The 22,628-nt window shown below is 42.6% G+C and overlaps 2 protein-coding genes across 2 annotated transcripts; one reads left to right on the top strand and one right to left on the bottom strand.

Annotated features, from left to right (window-relative positions):
• The first annotated feature begins 1,552 nt into the window (after positions 1-1,552).
• On the top strand, positions 1,553-13,697 carry LOC134036296 (myosin heavy chain, fast skeletal muscle-like). Its single transcript, XM_062481172.1, has 39 exons — positions 1,553-1,759; positions 1,843-1,986; positions 2,254-2,410; positions 2,561-2,588; positions 2,768-2,864; positions 3,102-3,194; positions 3,310-3,373; positions 3,504-3,602; positions 3,767-3,870; positions 4,107-4,245; positions 4,358-4,476; positions 4,623-4,772; positions 4,971-5,141; positions 5,273-5,576; positions 5,744-5,814; positions 5,987-6,074; positions 6,248-6,365; positions 6,443-6,566; positions 6,783-6,919; positions 7,120-7,375; positions 7,663-7,905; positions 7,992-8,168; positions 8,349-8,494; positions 8,601-8,691; positions 8,873-9,262; positions 9,469-9,595; positions 9,723-9,841; positions 10,098-10,294; positions 10,451-10,634; positions 10,746-10,911; positions 10,977-11,101; positions 11,260-11,568; positions 11,745-11,948; positions 12,104-12,229; positions 12,568-12,738; positions 12,882-12,986; positions 13,067-13,162; positions 13,352-13,483; positions 13,665-13,697. Exons 1-39 carry the CDS (start codon positions 1,553-1,555, stop codon positions 13,680-13,682), a joined length of 5,796 nt encoding a protein of 1,931 aa, XP_062337156.1. The 3' UTR covers positions 13,683-13,697.
• A 706-nt stretch (positions 13,698-14,403) lies between these two features.
• Positions 14,404-22,164, bottom strand: abcf2a (ATP-binding cassette, sub-family F (GCN20), member 2a). The gene is made up of 15 exons (XM_062481379.1): positions 21,932-22,164; positions 20,512-20,702; positions 19,997-20,209; positions 19,336-19,518; positions 18,504-18,675; positions 18,064-18,159; positions 17,708-17,810; positions 17,429-17,524; positions 17,108-17,227; positions 16,607-16,696; positions 16,371-16,481; positions 16,079-16,141; positions 15,728-15,856; positions 15,376-15,579; positions 14,404-14,982 (listed from the first exon to the last, which is right to left on the bottom strand). Exons 2-15 carry the CDS (start codon positions 20,654-20,656, stop codon positions 14,866-14,868), a joined length of 1,842 nt encoding a protein of 613 aa, XP_062337363.1. The 5' UTR covers positions 20,657-20,702; positions 21,932-22,164; the 3' UTR covers positions 14,404-14,865.
• Positions 22,165-22,628: the final 464 nt, after the last annotated feature.

The following is a 22,628-nucleotide window of genomic DNA, read 5'->3' as shown; positions in this document are numbered from 1 at the left end:
GGTAAAAGATAAATGTATTTCCCTTGGTCAACATGAGAAGTCCAATATCTATGGCTCAAAACCAATGGGTAAAGGTCTGGAGAGAAAGCGGTAATTGTATCAGGATACAATACATAATGCTTGATACATACATTTGTATCGAGACATAACTTGGATATTTAAAGCTTAACACCGATACAAACACTGTGGCATTCAGCTATTATAGCTTATTGCTATCTGAGTTTACACCTTGGGTTGTTATGCTGCTCAGGAGTGAGCCAGGATGAATTGGTTAAACTCATCCCTCAGTTTAAATACCAACCTCCTGTGCAATTGAATTGGTAGATGTTTGGTGATTTCACTAGAATGAAATGAAAGGTTTAGAAGATGTGGTCTAACGTTGCATAAGTCAGTCATGAGTTGCAAAATCAACCCCCCCCCCAAAATATCATCTTAATCAGCAATTTATTGCTCGTAGATCAAATGCATAATTTAAATTCACAAGGAGTAATGTAAGTTACTGCAATAAGCACAATGAAATATGTTACTTTATTTAGGTAACATGTTTAATTGCACTAGTTCTCTATAAACTAAATAGTGATAACAGTTAATTCATTTGACAAAAAAGTTAGTAAATGCTTTAATCATAGCTTCCTATAACATAAATGTGACTTGTGACAAATGTGACTTTCTCCAAAGTAGTCACAATTAACATCAATACATTTCTACAGGAGAGATGGGAGGGGAAATGAAGCACTCAAATGTCTCCTCCAATCTATTTCCTTGAAAAGCAGTGGTCCATAAATAGTTTCTGCTTGCTTGGCATGCTCAACCAGATATAAGGGGGGCCTTACAGAACAGCATCCATGGACAGATAGCCTCAACCTCTGTGGTAAGTCTTAAGTTCTTACACTTCTTCACTTTCTGACTGTGTGGTCAAATTGACTGGGTTGATTCTGAAAGTGCACTCAGTAAATTTGCATTGTGTCCTTAATGCCATTTGAAATGCTTTTGTTGATTTCTTTGTGTAAAATGTTCCATTACAATTTGAAATTGTTTTAAAGCCCAAGCCACATGAAACATCAAAGGTTTATGAAAGCATTATTCAATTCTTTCAAAGGTTTCAGCTATAGTTCTTCAAATTATTTAAAAACTAGAATATGATATGATAAAAAATATGATTTGCTATAATGCTTTTTGTTTAGGAGATGTGTAATCTGTGGAACTTTTTTTACAGAGCATCACTGTTTTTTAATCTGGTAGAGAGAAACACGGTAAGACACAATAAATACTTTCTTTATCTATTTAATTGGTATTTATACCATGTATGGATAGGATCCTGTAAGTTATCTGTGTATACTCAAACTATTGAAAGAATGTCAATTCTAGCCTTTATCTTTCAGTATATACCGGTCAACTTAATACCTTTGGCTTTTACCCATGACATTTTATTATTAATGGAGAACTATTGATATGGCAAGAGGCGTAGAGAATTCGTCAGAGGCTATTTCTTTTGTGGTAGCTGTTACTAAGGTGTCTGTGTTTTCCTCTTTTCTTCCAGTGAGCCGCCACCATGAGTACAGACGCAGAGATGGCCCTATATGGGAAGGCCGCCATCTACCTCCGCAAGCCTGAGAAGGAGAGGATTGAGGCCCAGAGCAAGCCCTTCGATGCTAAGAATGCCTGCTATGTGACAGACACCAAGGAGTTGTACCTTAAAGGATTTGTTGTTAAGAGAGATGGCGGGAAGGTGGATGTTAAGATCCTCGACACTGAAGAGGTCAGTTCCATCAGCAAGCATTGCACATTGGCCTATTCACTGAAACTATTTTTCATGGAATTTTCTTTCTAAATCTGTTTCAGGTGAAAACCTTCAAAGAGGATGATGTTTTCAACATGAACCCTCCTAAGTTTGACAAGATTGAGGACATGGCCATGATGACCTACCTCAATGAAGCTTCTGTCCTGTATAACCTCAAAGAGCGTTATGCTGCATGGATGATCTACGTAAGAAACTACATACATACATACATACATACATACATACATACATACATACATACATACATACATACACTGACAAAAATCTAAAGGAGTTGACAATTATACATTGACCAAATCTGTAATCTAATGTACACATTTCTTATATGTTTTGAGGTTTTGTATCAAAATCACTGTGAATTGAATGTGGAGTTAAGGATTAAAAAGAGAAACCTCAACCTTAGCTCTAGTGTTCTCAAGGCACAAAACTTGTTTTTGATACCTCTGATGCAGACCTACTCTGGGCTCTTCTGTGCCACGGTGAACCCCTACAAGTGGCTCCCTGTGTATGACATGGAAGTGGTCAACGCCTACAGAGGGAAGAAGCGCATGGAGGCTCCACCCCACATCTTCTCCGTCTCTGACAACGCCTATCAGTTCATGTTGACTGGTATGAACATTGCAAAACATGGGAGGAGAAAGAGATTAATATTGGTCTAATGGATTATGAAATGTGTACTGGGGATGGGTGGGATAGTAAGATTCATTCATAATTGTAACGATGCTTGAGATGCCTATGAAAATGTCTATTGACTTGCAGATAGGGAGAACCAGTCTGTCCTGATCACGTAAGTTAAACGTTATTCTTCAGGGATAGCTTTTCTACCCTTTGTCATGAGGATGCATACAGCTTATAATGATCATATTTGACATGAAAATAATTGAACAATGCACCACTATATGCTCACAAAATAAAAAATAAAAAATGACTGAATCCATGACAAAAGATTTGTACTACCAAAACTAGTGGAGAATCCGGTGCTGGGAAGACTGTCAACACCAAACGTGTCATCCAGTACTTTGCCACCATTGCTGTATCTGGTGGTGATAAGAAGAAAGAGGCCGTACCAGGAAAGATGCAGGCACGTCCACTCTTCATCTCTCCCTGTCTTGTCTAGCCTGTCTGCCAGGGATAAATCCAAACCAAAATGCGTGCTGGATAAAAAGGCATTCTGTTGGCCTTGTGTGACATGTGGCCTACATCACTGTTTGGGCATGGTTTTTATGAAGCTGAAAACCTAATTGGGGGGTTTCGGCTCAGGCTGCTTCATCAAAACTGTCTCTGTGTTCGTCTCACCTAGGGTTCTCTCGAGGATCAGATCATTGCAGCTAACCCTTTGCTGGAAGCTTATGGTAATGCTAAGACAGTGAGGAATGACAACTCATCTCGCTTTGTGAGTATAAAAAGATTTCATTGTAAACATACTGTAATAGATTCTGCCATAATGTTTGGAAAGATAAGTCATATTCATGATTATTATCCTGATTCTCCCCTACGCTCTGACTTAGGGTAAATTCATCAGAATTCACTTCCACACTACCGGCAAACTGGCTAGTGCTGACATTGAGACATGTAAGCAGTTTCTCCTCATTGTCTAATTGTCTAATCCTCATCTACCTAGATCTTTCTCTTATTTGTATTTACTCCTTTGTGTACACGTTTGTGAACAAATTCTAAAAGCTCACTTTTATCTTTTTCTCAGATCTGCTGGAGAAGTCTAGAGTGACCTTCCAGCTGCCTGATGAGAGAGGCTACCACATCTTCTACCAGATGATGACCAACCACAAACCTGAGCTGATTGGTGAGGCAGACTGAAGTGCAAATGACTAGCGCCCACTTGTGGTGTATTACAGACCCCTAAACTATTATAAAGGATAAATACATTTTGTCAGGGTAGTGCCTTATAAAAAGGGCAGAGAGATAAACATTGATGTAGTGATTGTAACGAGAATTTGTTCTTGACAGAAATGACGCTCATCACAACAAATCCTTATGACTTTCCCATGATCAGCCAGGGTCAAATCACTGTGGCCAGTATTGATGACAAGGAAGAGCTGGTTGCCACAGATGTGAGTCACTTAAAGGGATTGCAAAGCGCAACCGATAATGGAAAATTACATCCATTATCTGTGTGTGTCGCTCCACTTTGCACCCTGCCAGACTGAATAGGTTGATTTGGTGTAATAAAGATTTATCTTGGGGCTATGTTGCGTGTACCCACATACATTTTGAGATAGTAACAAACACTTAATGGTGGACTCTGGACTTACTGCTAATCTGTTTTAAACGTCCTTTCCCCTTTCAGGATGCTATTGATATCTTGGGTTTCACCAATGAAGAGAAGATGGGCATCTACAAGCTGACTGGTGCTGTCATGCACCACGGCAACATGCACTTCAAGCAGAAGCAGCGTGAGGAGCAGGCGGAGCCAGATGGTACTGAGGGTGAGTGGCACAATAATTGTCAAACCTTTATCTCACATTTATTAGTGTTTTCTCTGATTTGTTTGTGATAAACTGACTGCTCAAATCTTTTGATGATTTTCTCTCCCTCCAGTGGCTGATAAAATCGCTTACCTTCTGGGTCTGAACTCAGCTGACATGCTGAAAGCCCTGTGCTACCCCAGAGTGAAGGTCGGAAATGAGTTTGTGACCAAGGGTCAGACAGTGCCTCAGGTAAGCCCTTTATTAATATCTATATTTTTGTTTTAAGAAAATATTATTAGAGCTTATTTATTCAAAAAAATTACAAATACTAAGTTACTCTTTAAAGCTACTTACACGCTAACAACTAAAGGTGTCATTACTTTTTTGTTACACAGGTGAACAACTCAGTGAGTGCTCTGGCCAAGTCCATCTATGAGAGGATGTTCTTGTGGATGGTCATCCGCATCAACCAGATGTTGGACACCAGGCAGCCAAGAAACTTCTTTATTGGAGTTCTGGATATTGCTGGTTTTGAGATCTTTGACGTGAGTTGGGATCTACAATAAGAAAAAAGCAATGGTTTATGTTGATGTTGATGAGTTTAAAATTTCAATTAGTCAGTTATTAGTTATTAACTTTAGAAGAAAACAACAATTTTGTTTTAAATCTGCTTACCATCAAATATGTCAAACCAAAAAGAACAAACCAAACACAAATGTTCTCTTTGAAATGGTTTTTCACAGTTCAACAGCATGGAGCAGCTGTGCATCAACTTCACCAATGAGAAACTGCAACAGTTCTTCAACCACCACATGTTCGTCCTGGAGCAAGAGGAGTACAAGAAGGAGGGCATTGTCTGGGCTTTCATTGACTTTGGCATGGACTTGGCTGCCTGCATTGAGCTTATTGAGAAGGTGAGGTAGGGAGGCTTTGGGGTTGATGCAAAAAGAAAAGTTACCTATCCACATACAACTTATGTTGGAAGCACAATGTTTTGGGAGTCCCAAATCTGACCACAGATGATCAAACTGGGTTTCTTACACAGCCAATGGGCATCTTCTCCATCCTTGAAGAGGAGTGCATGTTCCCCAAGGCTTCAGACACTTCTTTCAAGAACAAGCTGTACGACCAACATCTTGGCAAAACTAAGGCCTTTGAGAAGCCTAAACCAGCAAAAGGCAAGGCCGAGGCCCACTTCTCCCTGGTCCACTATGCTGGTACAGTGGACTACAATATCTGTGGCTGGCTGGACAAGAACAAGGACCCGCTGAACGACTCTGTGCTTCAGCTGTACCAGAAGTCCTCAGTCAAACTGTTGGGTTTGCTCTATGTGGCTCCTCCACCTGAGGGTTTGTACATTTAAGTTACATTTCATTAATCCCCCCCCTCCCTAAGCTTTATTCGAAATTCTAACAATAGTTTTGATCTAAGCGAACAAGGTTTTCTTAAAATGTAAATCTCACACACGTTTCTGTTATTTACACTTTTCTCACTCTTTTTATCGTACTATTTACAGATGCTGGTGGTTCTAAGAAGGGAGCCAAAAAGAAGGGAGGTTCCATGCAGACTGTGTCCTCTCAATTCAGAGTGAGTGAGAAACAATGTGTGCAAATATGTGTACATGTTCTAAATGAACAGGAATTTTTAATGGAAGTTTATTAATTTATTCTAATTTGTAGGTGTACACATAATCCTTGATTTAAAGAAACTAAAAGAACACAAATTTAACAAACAAAATTGCTTTTGAAACTCTTCACAGGAAAACTTGGGTAAGCTGATGACTAACTTGAGGAGCACCCACCCTCACTTTGTACGTTGCCTGATTCCCAACGAGTCCAAGACTCCAGGTGAGAATGATTGTTACGGTCTCTCTCTCTTTGGGGAGATGGGCTGTTTGTCTCTCTCTCGCTTACTATCTGATGCCTCTCAGGTGTGGTGCACCTGAGAGACCTACTTACATAAGAGTTTCACTTAGCAAGATTGTCTTGGACAAAAGCTCATCTCAAACTTTTGCTTCCAGGTCTGATGCAGAACTTCCTGGTTATCCACCAACTGAGATGTAATGGTGTGCTGGAGGGAATAAGAATCTGCAGAAAGGGCTTTCCCAGCAGAATACTCTATGGTGACTTCAAGCAGAGGTACACACAAACACACACACCTATATTTAATTTCTACACTGTGATATTGACGCATATCCATATTTTTTCCAATACAGATATAAAGTATTAAACGCCAGTGTCATCCCTGAAGGCCAGTTCATTGACAACAAGAAGGCTTCTGAGAAACTGCTTGGATCAATTGATGTAGATCACGAGGAGTACAAGTTTGGACACACCAAGGTATGGGCTCAAACTAGCATGACAGCTATTTAGATAATACATACAGTACCAGTCAAAATGTTGGACACATTTTCCCATTCAACTGGGAAGATTTGTCCAAACTTTTGACTGGTACTGTACATTTCTCATCCACAGTATACAGTGCATGTTAAAATGCATGAAATATCCACTGGCAACTCTTTATCTTAATCAGCTTTTTGCTAACCTGTGTCTCAGGTGTTCTTCAAAGCTGGTCTGCTGGGTGTTCTTGAGGAGATGAGAGATGAGAAGCTTGCTGCTCTGGTAACCATGACGCAGGCTCTCTGTCGCGGCTACGTGATGAGGAAGGAGTTTGCCAAGATGATGGAGAGGAGGTGAGTGGGTGACGTTTGTCTTTCTACTTTTTTTCAACCCAAAGATCAGTTAATGGCCCTTTCCAAAAGTGGCCAAACAGCTTTCCAAAGCTTAACTCAAAAGTGGAATCCATGAAGATATGCTGTTTGTTCTGATGTCATCAAGCTGTTCCACGGGGCAACACACTTTCTCACTACCTCTCTCTCTCTTTCTCAACCAGAGAGTCTGTCTTTACCATCCAGTACAACATCCGCTCATTCATGAATGTGAAACACTGGCCATGGATGAAGGTTTACTACAAGATCAAGCCTCTCTTGAAGAGTGCTGAGACTGAGAAGGAGCTGGCCAACATGAAGGAGGACTTTGAAAAATGCAAAGTCGCCCTTACCAAGGCTGAGGCTCGCAAGAAGGAGCTGGAGGAGAAGATGGTGTCCCTCCTGCAGGAGAAGAATAACTTGTCTCTCCAGGTCGCATCCGTGAGTGAACGAGATATATTCACATGTAAAGACAGTTAAACAAGCTAAAAAGACCAAGCTTAGAACATTGGGAGTCAGGTGGCTGAGCGGTTAGGGAAGCGGGCTAGTAATCTGAAGGTTGCCAGTTCGATTCCCCGGCTGTGCAAAATGACGTTGTGTCCTTGGGCAAGGCACTTCACCCTACTTGCCTCGGGGAGAATGTTCACTTAATGTCAGTCGCTCTGGATAAGAGCGTCTGCTAAATGTAAACATTGAAACAACGCTTTTCTCTACCTTTCATTTTCCAGGAATCAGATAATCTGAACGATGCTGAGGAGAGATGTGAGGGTCTGATCAAGAGCAAGATCCAGCTGGAGGCCAAACTCAAAGAGTCAACAGAAAGGCTGGAGGATGAAGAGGAGATCAATGCTGAGCTGACAGCCAAGAAGAGGAAGCTGGAGGATGAGTGCTCTGAACTGAAGAAGGACATTGATGATCTGGAGCTTACCCTGGCCAAAGTGGAGAAGGAGAAGCATGCCACAGAGAACAAGGTATCAACATCTCACCAATAGCTGACCTTGTGCTTCTCTTAGTTTGTGAGCTGCCCATTGAATCCTGTTCTTATTTTTCTCACTAGGTTAAAAACCTGACTGAGGAGATGGCATCTCAAGATGAGAGTGTTGCCAAGCTGACAAAGGAGAAGAAAGCCCTGCAAGAGGCCCACCAGCAGACACTGGATGACCTGCAGGCAGAGGAGGACAAAGTCAACACCTTGACTAAGGCCAAGAATAAGCTGGAACAGCAAGTTGATGATGTGAGTCTATCATTTCTATGAGAAATTCAGTAGATTCACACATGTATTTCTGATTGACATTTTCCTGATATATTGCAAATAGAGTAATACTTTTTGTGCAAGAAAGCCTACACTAATTGTTTGAATCATACTACCACTGAACTTGAGGTGTGATGACTAAATGTGTGTTTTGTTATTCAGCTTGAGGGTTCTCTGGAGCAAGAGAAGAAGCTCCGTATGGACCTTGAGAGAGGCAAGAGAAAGCTGGAGGGAGACCTGAAACTGGCCCAGGAGTCCATCATGGACCTAGAGAACGACAAACAACAGTCGGATGAGAAGATCAAGAAGTAAATACAAATACTAAGAATATTTCGGTCGATGTAAGTTACCTTTGATCTTGACTTTCCCCTTAGAGAACCTGAACTAAACCTCTGACATTAATGTGCTCCATAGGAAGGACTTTGAGACCAGCCAGCTCCTCAGCAAGATTGAGGATGAGCAGTCTCTGGGTGCCCAGCTGCAGAAGAAGATCAAGGAGCTCCAGGTGTGGTGTAGTTACTGAGTACAGGAATATTTGTTTCTTTGGAAAATAGAACAGTTTATCACATTGTCATATTTTGCCCTATGAGACATCCAGCAAACTTAACTGATGAGTTAATTTAGCCTTTACCAGCCCATATTGTGGATAGACCAAAACGGAGGACCTTTTATACTCTTGATTGTAGGCTCGTATTGAAGAGCTGGAAGAGGAGATTGAGGCTGAGCGTGCTGCCAGGGCCAAGGTGGAGAAGCAGAGGGCCGATCTGTCCAGGGAACTTGAGGAGATCAGTGAGAGGCTGGAGGAGGCTGGAGGTGCCACAGCTGCTCAGATTGAGATGAGCAAGAAGCGAGAGGGTGAGTTCCAGAAGCTGAGACGTGACCTGGAGGAGTCCACCCTGCAGCATGAGTCCACAGCCTCAGCCCTGAGGAAGAAGCAGGCTGACAGTGTGGCAGAGCTGGGAGAGCAGATCGACAACCTGCAGCGCGTCAAACAGAAGCTGGAGAAAGAGAAAAGTGAATTCAAGATGGAGATTGACGACCTCTCCTCCAACATGGAAGCCGTTGCCAAGGCTAAAGTTAGTAATAAAAAGAAGGGAACATCTCCTGCATAGTGCTTCATATGATCAAATATACTTCCAAATGACATGCTACAGAGTAAACTAATTGAAAATCACAATAATTAATGTGTTAGAGACAGAATAATAACTGCAGCACAACACTATGTATAGTCATTATTCATACCTTGTAATTATTCGATTTTGTTGTCTACATTGCTTAACAGGGCAATCTAGAAAAGATGTGCCGTACCCTTGAAGACCAGCTGAGCGAAATTAAGACAAAGAACGATGAGAATGTTCGCCAAGTCAATGACATCAGCGGACAGAGAGCCAGACTTCTGACTGAAAACGGTAACCTCTATAAACAACAGCATTAACCAATGTAGGTAGAATAAAATAATGTGCGGTCCGCCAGCAGAGGTTAATCTCAGTCTTAGAAAGTGCTTGGCCTAACAAGAGCCCCTTTTCTTCCCCATAGGTGAATTTAGTCGCCAGCTGGAAGAGAAGGATTCCCTGGTTTCACAACTGACCAGAAGCAAACAGGCCTACACCCAGCAGATTGAGGAGCTGAAAAGGCAGATTGAGGAAGAAGTCAAGGTGGGGCTACAGACTGGGCTCAGATACCCAGATTTTAGAGAGGAACCAAGGGCTTTTGTTGACTATAACTTTGTCACCTGAGTTAAAGTCATCCACCAGTTTCACTGTTCTTTCACAGTTGTCGTTGTGCTTTTGCTTTTAGTCCTTTTTATGTTCTGTTTAAGCTCTCAATGACACTCAACTCTTTATGCAGATTTTCATAAGGCTTTGTCAAAAAACGAAATCCAGCTTGAACTTTAACCCGTCTTTCTTCCAGGCTAAGAACGCACTGGCCCACGGTGTCCAATCGGCACGCCACGACTGTGACCTGCTGAGGGAGCAGTTTGAGGAGGAGCAGGAGGCCAAGGCTGAGCTGCAGCGCGGCATGTCCAAGTGCAACTCTGAGGTGGCTCAGTGGAGGACCAAGTATGAAACTGATGCCATACAGAGGACAGAGGAACTGGAGGAGGCCAAGTAAGTCCATGAATCTGGAAAGCGGTCTCCAAAAAGCCAATTTAATCAGTTGGCTGGTGGGCTATGGGGCACCGTAGGCTGCGATGTTAGGCTACTTATGAACCACACAGAGACAGCCATCAGGACAAGGACAGCTTTACTCGTTTGCCATAACAGGAAGAAGTTAGCTCAGCGTCTCCAGGATGCTGAGGAAACCATTGAGGCCACCAACTCCAAGTGTGCCTCTCTGGAGAAAACCAAGCAGAGGCTGCAGGGAGAGGTGGAGGACCTCATGATTGATGTTGAGAGAGCCAATGCCATGGCTGCCAACCTGGACAAAAAGCAGAGGAACTTTGACAAGGTATCAGATAGACAAAGAACTATTCTTTTATTGATTTTGTTTTATTATAAACGTTTTTATTTTTAAATCTTTCAGTAGCTCAACACTGTCGTGGTACATGTTTCCTCCTAGGTTCTTGCAGAGTGGAAGCAGAAGTTTGAAGAGGGCCAGGCTGAGTTGGAGGGAGCTCAGAAGGAGGCTCGTTCTCTCGGCACAGAGCTCTTCAAGATGAAGAACTCCTATGAGGAGGCTCTTGACCATCTGGAGACTCTGAAGAGAGAGAACAAGAACTTGCAACGTGAGTCAACTGATATTAACCCAGATTTAGTTGAGCAAATTGTAAATCTTATTTTTTTTCTACAGAGGAGATCTCTGACCTGACGGAGCAGATAGGAGAGACTGGCAAGAGCATCCATGAGCTGGAGAAGGCCAGGAAGACGGTGGAGACAGAGAAGTCTGAGATCCAGATGGCTCTGGAGGAGGCTGAGGTGCAAACTATATTTGTGATATACAAAACTATTTTTGTTATAAATTGACCGAATTACCTTTCTGAGCAGGTGTTTGCTCGGTGTTGAATTGAAAATAACAGTTTGGATTTAACATGCACTGTAGGTGTGCATCACACTCAGTATTTCAATTTCTTCAGGGAACACTGGAGCATGAGGAGTCCAAGATTCTGCGCATACAGCTGGAGCTGAACCAGGTCAAGGGTGAGGTGGACAGAAAGCTGGCAGAGAAGGATGAAGAGATGGAGCAGATCAAGAGGAACAGCCAGAGGGTGGCTGACTCCATGCAGAGCACCCTGGACTCTGAGGTCCGCAGCAGGAATGACGCCCTGAGAGTCAAGAAGAAGATGGAGGGAGACCTGAATGAGATGGAGGTCCAGCTGAGCCATGCTAACCGCCAGGCTGCTGAGTCCCAGAAGCAGCTGAGGAACGTTCAGGCACAGCTCAAGGTAAATCATCACTTACTGGTTTCTGAAGTAAAATAACCTGAGAGATATTAAAAAATACTCTGCAGTAAATGTAGCGCATGGCACATGTATACATGAAACGGTTGGTGACCAGAGCAAACAAATATGACTTTTCACCCTCATCTAATGCCTCCTATATCCTAATCTTTGCTACTCAGGATGCTCAGTTGCACCTGGACGATGCTGTCCGTGATTCAGAGGACATGAAGGAACAGGCTGCCATGGTGGAGCGCAGAAACGGCCTGATGGTGGCTGAGATTGAGGAGCTGAGAGTGGGACTGGAGCAGACAGAGAAAGGCCGCAAAGTGGCCGAGCAGGAGCTGGTGGACGCCAGCGAGAGAGTGGGACTGCTGCATTCCCAGGTGCGGACAACATCCACACGCACAGACACAAAGTATAACAAAACAGAACATAGATCCAGACTAAGGAAAGGTTATCCAATCACTTGGTTATTTCACAACAAAACAAATCTCCTACAAGTTCACAGGTTTGACTCTTTGTGATTCCTCCTGTCCAGAACACCAGCCTGTTGAACACCAAGAAGAAGCTTGAGGCTGACCTGGTTCAGGTGCAGGGTGAGGTGCAAGACATTGTCCAGGAGGCCAGGAATGCTGAGGAGAAGGCTAAGAAGGCCATCACTGATGTGGGTTTTTAAATAAGAATTACTTATTTATTTTTTCATTATTGTACTGATTTATATTTATTTGGTTTCTTATATAAGGAGTAATACACCTTTAGGTGTACCCAGCCCATATGAGCTTGTATGTCTTCAGATAATACACTTATTATGTTTTCATTAGCCCTAATATAACTACATGTCAACACTATACTAACCCACAGTATCTGCCCACCCATCATCATAATTCTTCCATACACTTCTCCTCTCACAACATATTCAATTTTGCTATATGCACTCACATCTTCATGCAACCGTATGCATCAAGCTCAATCCATTACCTAATCTCCCCACAATGGTCGCAGGCGGCCATGATGGCTGAGGAGCTGAAGAAGGAGCAGGACACCAGCTCTCACCTTGAGAGGATGAAGAAGAATCTTGAAGTGACAGTCAAGGACCTGCAGCACCGTCTGGATGAGGCAGAGAACCTAGCCATGAAGGGTGGCAAGAAGCAGCTCCAGAAACTGGAATCTCGAGTGAGTCGGCGCTGCAGTAGCTCTGAGAACCAACTGCATTTGTTAGCTATTTCAAACCGTATTAAATGGTTCGTTATTTTGTTTGTATAACCTTAGCATTTAGCATATAGAAACTGTCCATGTAATTGTCACCCTCTGAACAGGTGCGAGAGTTGGAGACCGAGGTGGATGCAGAACAGAGGAGAGGTGCAGACGCAATCAAGGGAGTTCGCAAGTACGAGCGCAGGGTGAAAGAGCTGACATACCAGGTAACAACATACAGTCAACAGTAAATGAGTCACACTTTATTCATAAAATTCCAATTCTACTAATTTCCTTTCTGTTCCAGACTGAAGAGGATAAGAAGAATGGAACCAGACTTCAGGATTTAGTGGATAAACTGCAGCTTAAAGTGAAGGCCTACAAGAGACAGGCAGAGGAAGCTGTACGTGTACACATTCACCCTCACCAGTATTTTAGTAATTGGTTTTGTGAATAAAATAATAAAATGACACTGAACTTTTATAATTTTTCCACACCAGACTAATGATAACTAGTGTGCACTTGCTGCCTACTGAGTCAGATGACTTAATTCATACTTTGAATGTTGATGTTCCTCTCCCCTGTCTCCCAGGAGGAGCAGGCCAACTCCCACATGTCCAAGTTCAGGAAGGTTCAGCATGAGCTGGAGGAGGCTGAGGAGCGTGCCGACATCGCTGAGTCTCAGGTCAACAAGCTCAGAGCAAAGAGCCGAGATTCTGGCAAAGTAAAGACCAGCTATTCCACCTAATTGTGGTTCAATTTCACTTCATAACCACATCAATAATAGGAATGCACACTAAAATATCCCTTTCAGACTTCAAATATATTGTCAAGTCAAATTAGATGACTCATGTTTGCTGTGTGAGAGGGTATTAATAAGGCTATCTTAATTTTTCTCTCCTCAGGCAAAGGATGCTGAATAGACCTGACCAGAACCTGTTTCAAAACATTCCTGTGTCTCATAAAATATGATTTTCATGGTGATATTTTGAGCAGAAATAAAGCATGTAGATCCACATGTGCCTTATTGGATTTGTGGGGGCAATTACCTAAATACAGTTTTTTTCCCAGCCAAACCATTCAAATTTCAGAACAATTATTCTCATGGTTGCTGCCTTAATATCTTTGCCGTCCAATCACCGATTTTAAGAAAACTGCCAGATACTCACAAAAAACCCCCCAATGATATGTTCTTTGATCTTAAGGGGTAACTCGGTGTGAATAATACATGTATTATCATTGTTATCTTCCATTTGCCTAAGCAGAGCCAGAGGATACCGAGATAACCAAGTGGTTAAAAAAAAACATGTTCAACTGGCCTCAACATCTTCCATATAGTCTACTGTAAAATACAACTAGTCTACAAACCCATTTTCTATTATAATTGTAGATATGGAATACCCCATCTCTCTATTCTGAAACACAACTGTATATTCTGGCTCACAAATATAGATATATAAAAGTACCCAATGCTTATCCAGATTGTATCACCTTCTACTGGATGGGTAAATGCATTACATGTGTATTGAATGTTTACAAATTATTTATGTGCCTGTATTAAATTACTGTCTGTTTTTGTAGATGCACTGTATTTAAGGCAGTCCATTTGACATTTGGAAAATACAGATTTGAAAAGTCTCCAACTCCAGTCTTTGTACTCCTTTATTCAGACAATCCCATTATTGCAGGTACAGCGTTAAATAATAAACAAAAATAAAAAGCAATGTTTGAGTAAGAGGAAACAAAACTGATACGGGTATATGCAGTTTATAGCCTACCATCTCAACTTACCAAAAATGATGAACAATGTTTAAAATTAACCATAAGTGCAGCCACATCCTTTATTAAATACATTTGAAATCCAGATTCCATATGCCTACTAATGGTTACAAGTACAGGTAACCACAACAATAAACATAACGGACTTGTCCAAAAGCCAGTGAGGTGGCTTTAAGACCTAAATGGGACGGCCATCTTGAAATGCAGTAATTGCATGCTTTTGAGAGGGGGGGGGCGGCTATACAGCGTGAAGAGAGAATGGGCGAGAAATGTCAAGTCTTGGGAGAAAGTGTCGTCTTGAACCTGGGGAGATCTTTATTTTTCTGTTTAAATATCATGCATCTGTTTGTCGATCTTGGTTTTCAGGTGGTCTTTGTAGGCCAAAATGCCCCGGGTCCATTTTGTGATGGTCTGTTTCTCACACACCCAGATCTCCTGAGCCACCTGGGAAAACAAAGATGCATCACATTTTCGTAAAAGACGACAAAGCACTGATCAGCCAAACAAGTTAGGCAACATGGCCTCCAAGTAGTCTAGCCAAATTCAAAATGGGTAAAAATGTCAACTGACAGGGGCCTAGGGGGAAGTTCAAGCCCCAGAGAGCAGAGGACGAGGCCATAAAACAGACCAATAGAAATTATTTTACCATAACAAGCAGAGGACTTGGAAAGAGGCGGGGCTCAGTAAGTGTTATGCCTGCCAGGCCACCATACGTTGAAAGAAGTTGTAAATAAAGAATGTCAAAGCCCCAGGACCCTTTATGTGGGTTTAAAACTAAAGAAATACCAATTACGGACAGATGTGCTCCCACTTGAAATCTTGACATGTTATTTATACCTGCTGGATGAGCCTGAAGTCGTGGCTGACCAACATCATGCCTCCCTCGTATTCGTTGATGGCATCGGCCAGGGCATCAATGGTCTCTATGTCCAAGTGATTGGTGGGCTCGTCCAGGAAGAGCATGTGGGCATTCTGCCCCGCCAGCCAAGCGAAGCACACTCGACATTTCTGACCGTCGGACAAGTTCCTGATGGGACTCACCTGGTGGTGGGGAGTGGACAGTTGGATTTGTAAGCAGGTTCCATTTTAATGCTTCAAACCTAACATGTTACCACGTTGGTACTAACAAATCAGCTAGGACTGTTTTCCATTGTCACCAGGCTCAGCTAACCCCAGAGGACAAACATACCTGCTGTTTGCCAGTTAGTCCATAGCGGCCAATGATTTTCCTCATTTCTTCCCTCTCCTTGATCATTGGATAACACTTCATCATGTAATCCAGGGGGGAGAGGTCCAGCTCCAGCTGTTCAGTGAGGTGCTGCGTGGGGGATCCAGAAATACATGAGACTACGTGTACATAGTACAGGTAAAATAACCCATTTGGGAAAACGGATAATTTCTGATTGACCTCTTTGTAGATACTGCATATGACATTCTGTGCTGACATGTTTTAACATAGTTGGCTAAATCCAGACCCTGAAATATGGAACCAAAGGGAGATTTTGAATATGCAAATCCTGATACCCTGACCAGAACATACCTGGTGATATCTGCCGATCTTCACATGCGAGTTTTTCCGAATCATACCATCAGAGGGCAGGAGCTATGGAAAGAACAAGGAGGGGGGGGGGGGTGAATAGGATTCCCAACCAGACACGTCAGATCAGCGCATTAAAAACATAAAACTGAATTACTCTACATTGATTTTGAACTTGCAGTATTAAGAGTTCATACACATGTCAATAACTGGTCATCACATTCATTTTGTGAAATAAAGTTCCAACAAGTTGTAAATTACATTAAATATGCATTATAAAAACCCTAATGCTTACTTCTCCGGTGAGCAGTTTGAGCAGAGTGGATTTCCCGGCTCCATTGGGCCCCACAAGGGCCACTCGAGAGTCCAGATCAATACCAAATTCAAGGTTCTTGTATATATGGGGCTACAGCATTCATAAAAAGCAAAAGAAAAGACAATTAAAGACTTGCAACTAAAAAGTGGTGAAAAGTTTCTTCAAATATTAAAGCAAAACACTCCAAATTGAGGTGATCTTGAAGGTTTACTCACAGTGTCATCAGAGTATGTGAAGCTGACGTTCTGGACCATGATGACAGGAGGGGGGATCTTCCCACAGGGAGGAAAAACAAATGACAGCGTCTAGGGAAAAGGAAGGAGTTAAGAATAAGAATAGTGTTCTTTAGATGAGCTTAATATTGGAAAGTGTAAGAAATCCACGTCATTGTCCATTAAAACACCATGTTTAAAAAAACACAAATTCTGTGTATACTCCGAGTTGGCCGCTTAGATCAGATAAACGCTTCGGTCTAGTTTTTGTCAACGCACCCCTGCACTCAGAACACACTGCCTGACAGGGGCACTATAATTCGGCCTTTTGTTCACATCATCTCAAAGCAGCACTCCAGAGCACAGAAGGCAACATTTATAAAATTAAATAAAATTGTAAAAAAAAAAATCGATCTAAACACTCATTACACTATTAAATAATACAACTGGTCCCATACTGTAATGTTTTCTGTGTCACCTCATAATTAACAGCACACTTCTTACCTTGTCATTTACAACTTTCTCAGTCAGGCCTGAAGCCACCATCTTTTGCAGGGTTTTCTCTTTGCTCTGGGCTTGGCGGGCCAGCTTGGCTGAGCCGTGACCAAAACGGGCTATGTAGTTCTGGGGGCAGAAAACATTAGAAAAAAAAGCTATAAAAATAATGTTGTTTTCTAAAGCACATTATATGGTTGCTTTGATAGCACATTCATGACTGTTGATCTAATGCCCTGAAACTAACAAAGTAAAGAAATTAACGCTGACAAGATGTCAATTAAATCAGTTACTACTCCTTTTCATGGGTTCTGATAGGTCCACCATTACCTTCATGTGTGCCATCTGGTCCTGCTCCCAGTTGAACCTTTTCATCTGGTTCTCCTCCAGCTCCTCCCTGGTCTTTATGTACTGGTCATAGTTTCCCTAAAACAAAGCCATCAAGTTACTTCACACAGCTCAACGTCCTTTCAGGTTTAGCAGAACTTGGTGGTTTCCGTAAGTAAAACAGACCACACAGGTCATGTTGAGGACTCCTATTGTTTAAATGGAGCAAATTCGAATATCTAAAACCATCTGTAACTGTGCTGGCTGAATAGTTGCTCTTACTGTGTAGTATTTCAGCTTGCGCTGGTGCAGGTGAATGATGTTGGTGCATACACCGTTGAGGAAATCTTGGGAGTGGGATATTAGGACAAGAATGCGCTTGAACCTGTAGAGTACAAACATAGTTTAATACACATAAAAGCTACAAACAAGTTCACAAAACTGGCCATAAGTGTTGATGTTGTCAAGACAGTACAAATATAGAAAGCTGAACTTGAAATGTTTGTATTGTAATTTGTATACTTAGCATATAGACAAATACAGTATGGTTAACTACAAAATAACTTCTGACATTTACAGACTACAAACATGAGTCCACAGAATCCCATTGGTGGCGGTCTAGGTACACACACACTTACTGACTAAGCTCCTCCTCCAGCCACACGCAGGCGTCCAGATCCAGGTGGTTGGTGGGCTCATCCAACAGCAACATGAACGGCTTCAGGAACAAGGCTCTGCAGACGAGGACAACACAACATTAGTATATGGTACAGTCTTACAACAGGTAGCAGGTCCTGTCTCAATCCTCTTTTCAGATTCCTGTCAAGAACTGCATGTTCTCATAGAAACACCAAGTAGCCCTTCTCGCTACAGCAACTAGAAAGATACCCCCAAAAATTAACTGCAAGGATCAGAAAAACGCTTCGGTCCATTTTTGTCACCGCGCCCTTGCACTGTGAACACACTGCTCGGCACTGGCGCTATCATTCGGCCTTTCGTTACATCATTTCCAGGCAGTTCTGTACAGACAAGTCGTTCCTTCGCGAGACCCTTTTGTTCAAGGTTAGCTCACACCAACCTGGCCAGAGCGACACGCATCCGCCAGCCTCCACTGAAGTCCTTCAGCTTCTTCTGCTGCATGGGCCCAGTGAAGCCCAGGCCGTGGAGGATCCGGGAGGCCCGCACCTCCGCCTTGTCTGCATCCAGCTCCTCCAGGCGCTCGTACAGCTCCATCAGCTTCTCGCACTCGGCTAAAGTGCACAGCGGGAAGGGAACGCATTGAGTGGATAGGTACAGAACGAGACAGCAAATGGCACCCGCGGATGAAAGGTGACGAGGTGGAGAAAGATCGGACGACAACAGAAGCGCACTTCCTGTTATCCTTTTGACCCCGTTCTCGGGTGTTGTTCCCTTGTCCAGACATGACACCATGAAAGGTTTATGGCATGACGTGCCCATCTGAACAAGGAAGCTAGTGTACCACGCCTAGGAAGGGAAGCTGCCACAGTGAACACAGTTCCCATGGTAACGTGGAATACTATACGCTACTATGACTTATCATACATTAAAACTTAAGGAGTCAGGTGGCTGAGCGGTTAGGGAATCGGGCTAGTAATCATAACATTGCCGGTTCGATTCTCAGCTGTGCAAAATGACGTTGTGTCCTTGGGCAAGGCACTTCACCCTACTTGCCTACTTGGGGAAATGTCCCTGTACTTACTGTAAGTCGCTCTGGATAAGAGCGTCTGCTAAATGACTAAATGTAAAACTTAAGGGCCCCTGGCATCTTATTGATTCTTTGTTTTAACCCATCTACTGTGCTACGACTATTAATCATGCATCTTCCATTTGGTTTATAAAAAAAGTCATAAAAAGAAACCGGGTTAACGACAGGCGATGACATCACTCACAGTCCTCTGCAGCCAGACGCTCAGCCTCCTTCTCCAGTTTGATCCTCTCCTGGTCCACCTCCATCACACACTGCAGGGCTGTCTTTTCGCTGGGTGACATCTCCCGGGTCAGGTGGTAGATGTCTATGTGCTCTGGGATGGGCACCTCTCTGTGGGCAATGGCGGACAGCAGCATTGACTTGCCTGCAAGGGAAAAAAAGTATTTTTTTATGTCTAGTCTACCCATGGTGAGGGGATTGGAACTTGTCTTTGACCAGCTACTATGCAGACCCAAGTCCATTACTGGGTCATAGACATGGCTTTAGTACTATGAAGACCAATAAAAGGAAGGGTTTCCCTAAGAGCATTAAACTAAAGAGTTGGCTGCTTAGATCAGATAAACGCTTCGGTCTAGTTTTTGTCAACGCACCCCTGCAGTCAGAACACACTGCCTGACAGGGGCACTATAATTCGGCCTTTTGTTCACATCATATCAAAGCAGCACTCCGACAGAGAACAGAAGAAAAATCAACCTAAACACTTATTACACCATTTAATAATACAACTGGTCCTATATTATAATGTTTTCTGTGTCACCAACTTGGCATTTACAACTCATTTACATTTAAAATATATATATTAAATACATGTTAATGTCCCCTAGGGAACCTAGTGTTTTTACCTGTGCCGTTGAGGCCGATAAGACCGTAGCGTCGACCCGAGTTGAGCTCCAGGGTGGTGTCAGTGAGAAGCTCCTGGCCGTGGAAGGTCAGGGACAGGCTTGCTATTTGCACATCAGTGCTGTTGGGGTGGGACGCCAGGACCCCAGTCACGGCCCGTGCCTCCGACTTCTTCAGTTCAAGCTCAGCCAGCTCCTTGGCCATGCTATCCATATCTATTGCAGCAAGGTTTAAAAAGTAATGCCACCGAATAAATTGTAATAGAAAGCGAACCCCTATATGGAATAACAGGGATGTGTGGTATTGGCCTATGTGGGGCATAAGTTGGTTTGGATGTGTAGTGGGTGAGTCAAGTTCAAGCATTAAATCTGAATGAAACATTGGAAATCTTCTAAAAGACCATGAAACACTGACCAGCAACACATGCCTTGACTTTGTGGATAATTAGTTCTTCAGTTGCTTGTTCTGGCCACCTGGAACTAAATCCCTACAAAGTGTTGTCCACACTTAGGCCTACCGTTCATATCATCTCCATCATCTCCGTTCTCCAGCCCATCTTCTGGTCTCTCGCCCTCTTCTTCTTCGGTCTTCTTGGTCCTCTGGCGGGATTTAGCAGCTTCCTTCTTCTTTGCCGCCTTCTTCTTGGCCAGGTCAGATGGCATGGCTGCTACAGATGTCAGGCAGATATTGAGACCTGAAGACAGCGAGCTGACAAAAGTAAAGGGAACAGTGACCTCAGGATTAGAATGGGGCCAGTTTAGGGTTGCCCACACTTGTGTTTTTTTTCCATGAGTCTCTTTATATCAGCCCCCCAATGATACAGATGCACATGGGAGAATTTGAGCAAGACAAAAAGTACTAATAAACTAATACAAAAAGATACCAATGCTGACAGATGCCAAATGACGAGTATCTTACTATCATTGTTATATGCCGTTTTACAGTTTGTCTTTGACAGTCCAGTTACAAGTTAGAAATTCATTGTTCTGTGTGCATATACGAGCGTCCAAAATCGGGAGTGAAAGGGGATAAAGGATTAAAGTAATAACTTAAATCAATCACTTGTCATTGCGGTAATGATATCAAATCATCCTTAGACTATATTTGGCTAACCGTGAATGGAATTCAATCTAAAGCAGTCACTCTTTTTCCGTATTGAAAAGTTATTCTGGTGATTGTTGAAGTAACAACGGATCTACCTAGACAGTAGTATTGCACAATACCGGCTTTTCAGAACAGTTAACGCTAGCCTGCTACATCATCATGGCTTGGTGGCCCGCTATGGCGGTAGGCCATCATCACGTGTTCCTTCGGTACACCGGGAAAAACTAATTAATTAGATTTGGTATAGGGCGTTTATAAAATAGCCGTGTGTGTTGCGGCTAAATGTAGCGGTTTATCATATACACTGGCTAGCATTGACAAGGAATGAAAGTCCATTATTACAAGTGACACCGGGCCCTGTGATGGGAAAAAGCAAAGGCCCCAATCTTGCTAACAGCCAGCTTCTTTGGTTGCCTACGGTATGATTGCAGCTAGCAAGTGCTGTAGTGGCTCACCCGCGTTATATAGCAAGACAGCTGGCTTAAGCACGTCTAGTAAAATGATAAAATAATTTCTAAAAACGGCCCTTTTCAGATTTAATTTGTTGGCAAGCTACAAAAAAATACCAGTCCGCGGGATATCACAATACTTAGCTAGCCACAGCATGTAGCTTACTAGCCTACTCGTGGTCCTTCTTATACTGCTTTGTCTATTCAAAAGCTAGTTAGCTAGCCAACGCGTTAGCCTAGCTATGTTAGCTAGCTAACTAACCTTGCACCCCTACGCAGGACACGTTTAAAACTATCCAGGCTATATTTTCTATTAATGTCATCAATGTTTAGATATACTATATAGTTTTGTATGATCACGCTGAAAAAAAGACTTGTTCTTACCACTCTTGTTCCTCTTCGCCGGCGGTCCAACGATGTTAGATTGCTGGAGGCTTAAGAATTCGTTTAGTGCTCGCGTGTCCCCGATACCGGCTCACTGACCAATGAAAGCCCGAGTTGTTCTACTGGCTCCACCCCTTGGGTTGGGTAATAAGGTATACGTCAAATACACGTCATAAGATGCCGATGTAAATGCTCGGAAACAGCAAAAAAAGCCTTTTATAAATCGAACAGAAGGGCGCTTCTGTAATAGTTTAAATACTTGAAATCATCCTTTTCTATTTGTGAAAAATTCAAATTCTCAATTTTCTTAAATGTTAATTAATCATTGTGAATTAAACAGAAGGTTATAGGGGTTTCACTCATCAGGGTAAAAGAGTATCCATGGAGGTATAGATACCCCTTGCACACCCATGCTGACCTTTGAACTTCAAAAGGCAAAATCTTTAGAATTGAAAGGTGTGGAAAGCAAAAACTTTAGGCTTCTCAACACACTGGAAAAGCTGTGAGGACATACTGCCAAGAGCCTAAGCAAAGCCATCACAGGTTGTGTGGGGCAGTCCAGGCTGGAGATGTGGTTTGGAGGCACTTCTTTAAAACCGGCAGGAGTTATTAAAAAAAAAATCAATACATAACAAAAATGTGAATACAAATATATAAATGCGTAGCATTTGGGAAGAAATTGTGACAAGAATTTGAA

This window comes from Osmerus eperlanus, chromosome 16 (genome assembly GCF_963692335.1).
Source record: "Osmerus eperlanus chromosome 16, fOsmEpe2.1, whole genome shotgun sequence".
Lineage (NCBI taxonomy): Eukaryota > Metazoa > Chordata > Actinopteri > Osmeriformes > Osmeridae > Osmerus > Osmerus eperlanus.
Note: the sequence above shows the minus strand (reverse complement) of the source record. Positions and strands in the feature narration are given on the sequence as shown.

Excerpts from the sequence above, each read along its gene's own strand:
- LOC134036296 (XM_062481172.1), top strand. The coding sequence starts at position 1,553 with ATGAGTACAGACGCAGAGATGGCCCTATATGGGAAGGCCGCCATCTAC. Across the intron at positions 9,842-10,097 it reads AGATTGAGGAAGAAGTCAAG|GCTAAGAACGCACTGGCCCA; the intron begins GTGGGGCTACAG and ends TCTTTCTTCCAG. Across the intron at positions 10,635-10,745 it reads AGCAGAGGAACTTTGACAAG|GTTCTTGCAGAGTGGAAGCA; the intron begins GTATCAGATAGA and ends GTTTCCTCCTAG.
- abcf2a (XM_062481379.1), bottom strand. The coding sequence starts at position 20,656 with ATGCCATCTGACCTGGCCAAGAAGAAGGCGGCAAAGAAGAAGGAAGCT. Across the intron at positions 19,519-19,996 it reads TATCGGCCTCAACGGCACAG|GCAAGTCAATGCTGCTGTCC; the intron begins GTAAAAACACTA and ends TTTCCCTTGCAG. Across the intron at positions 15,857-16,078 it reads AGATCGGCAGATATCACCAG|CACCTCACTGAACAGCTGGA; the intron begins GTATGTTCTGGT and ends TCCCCCACGCAG.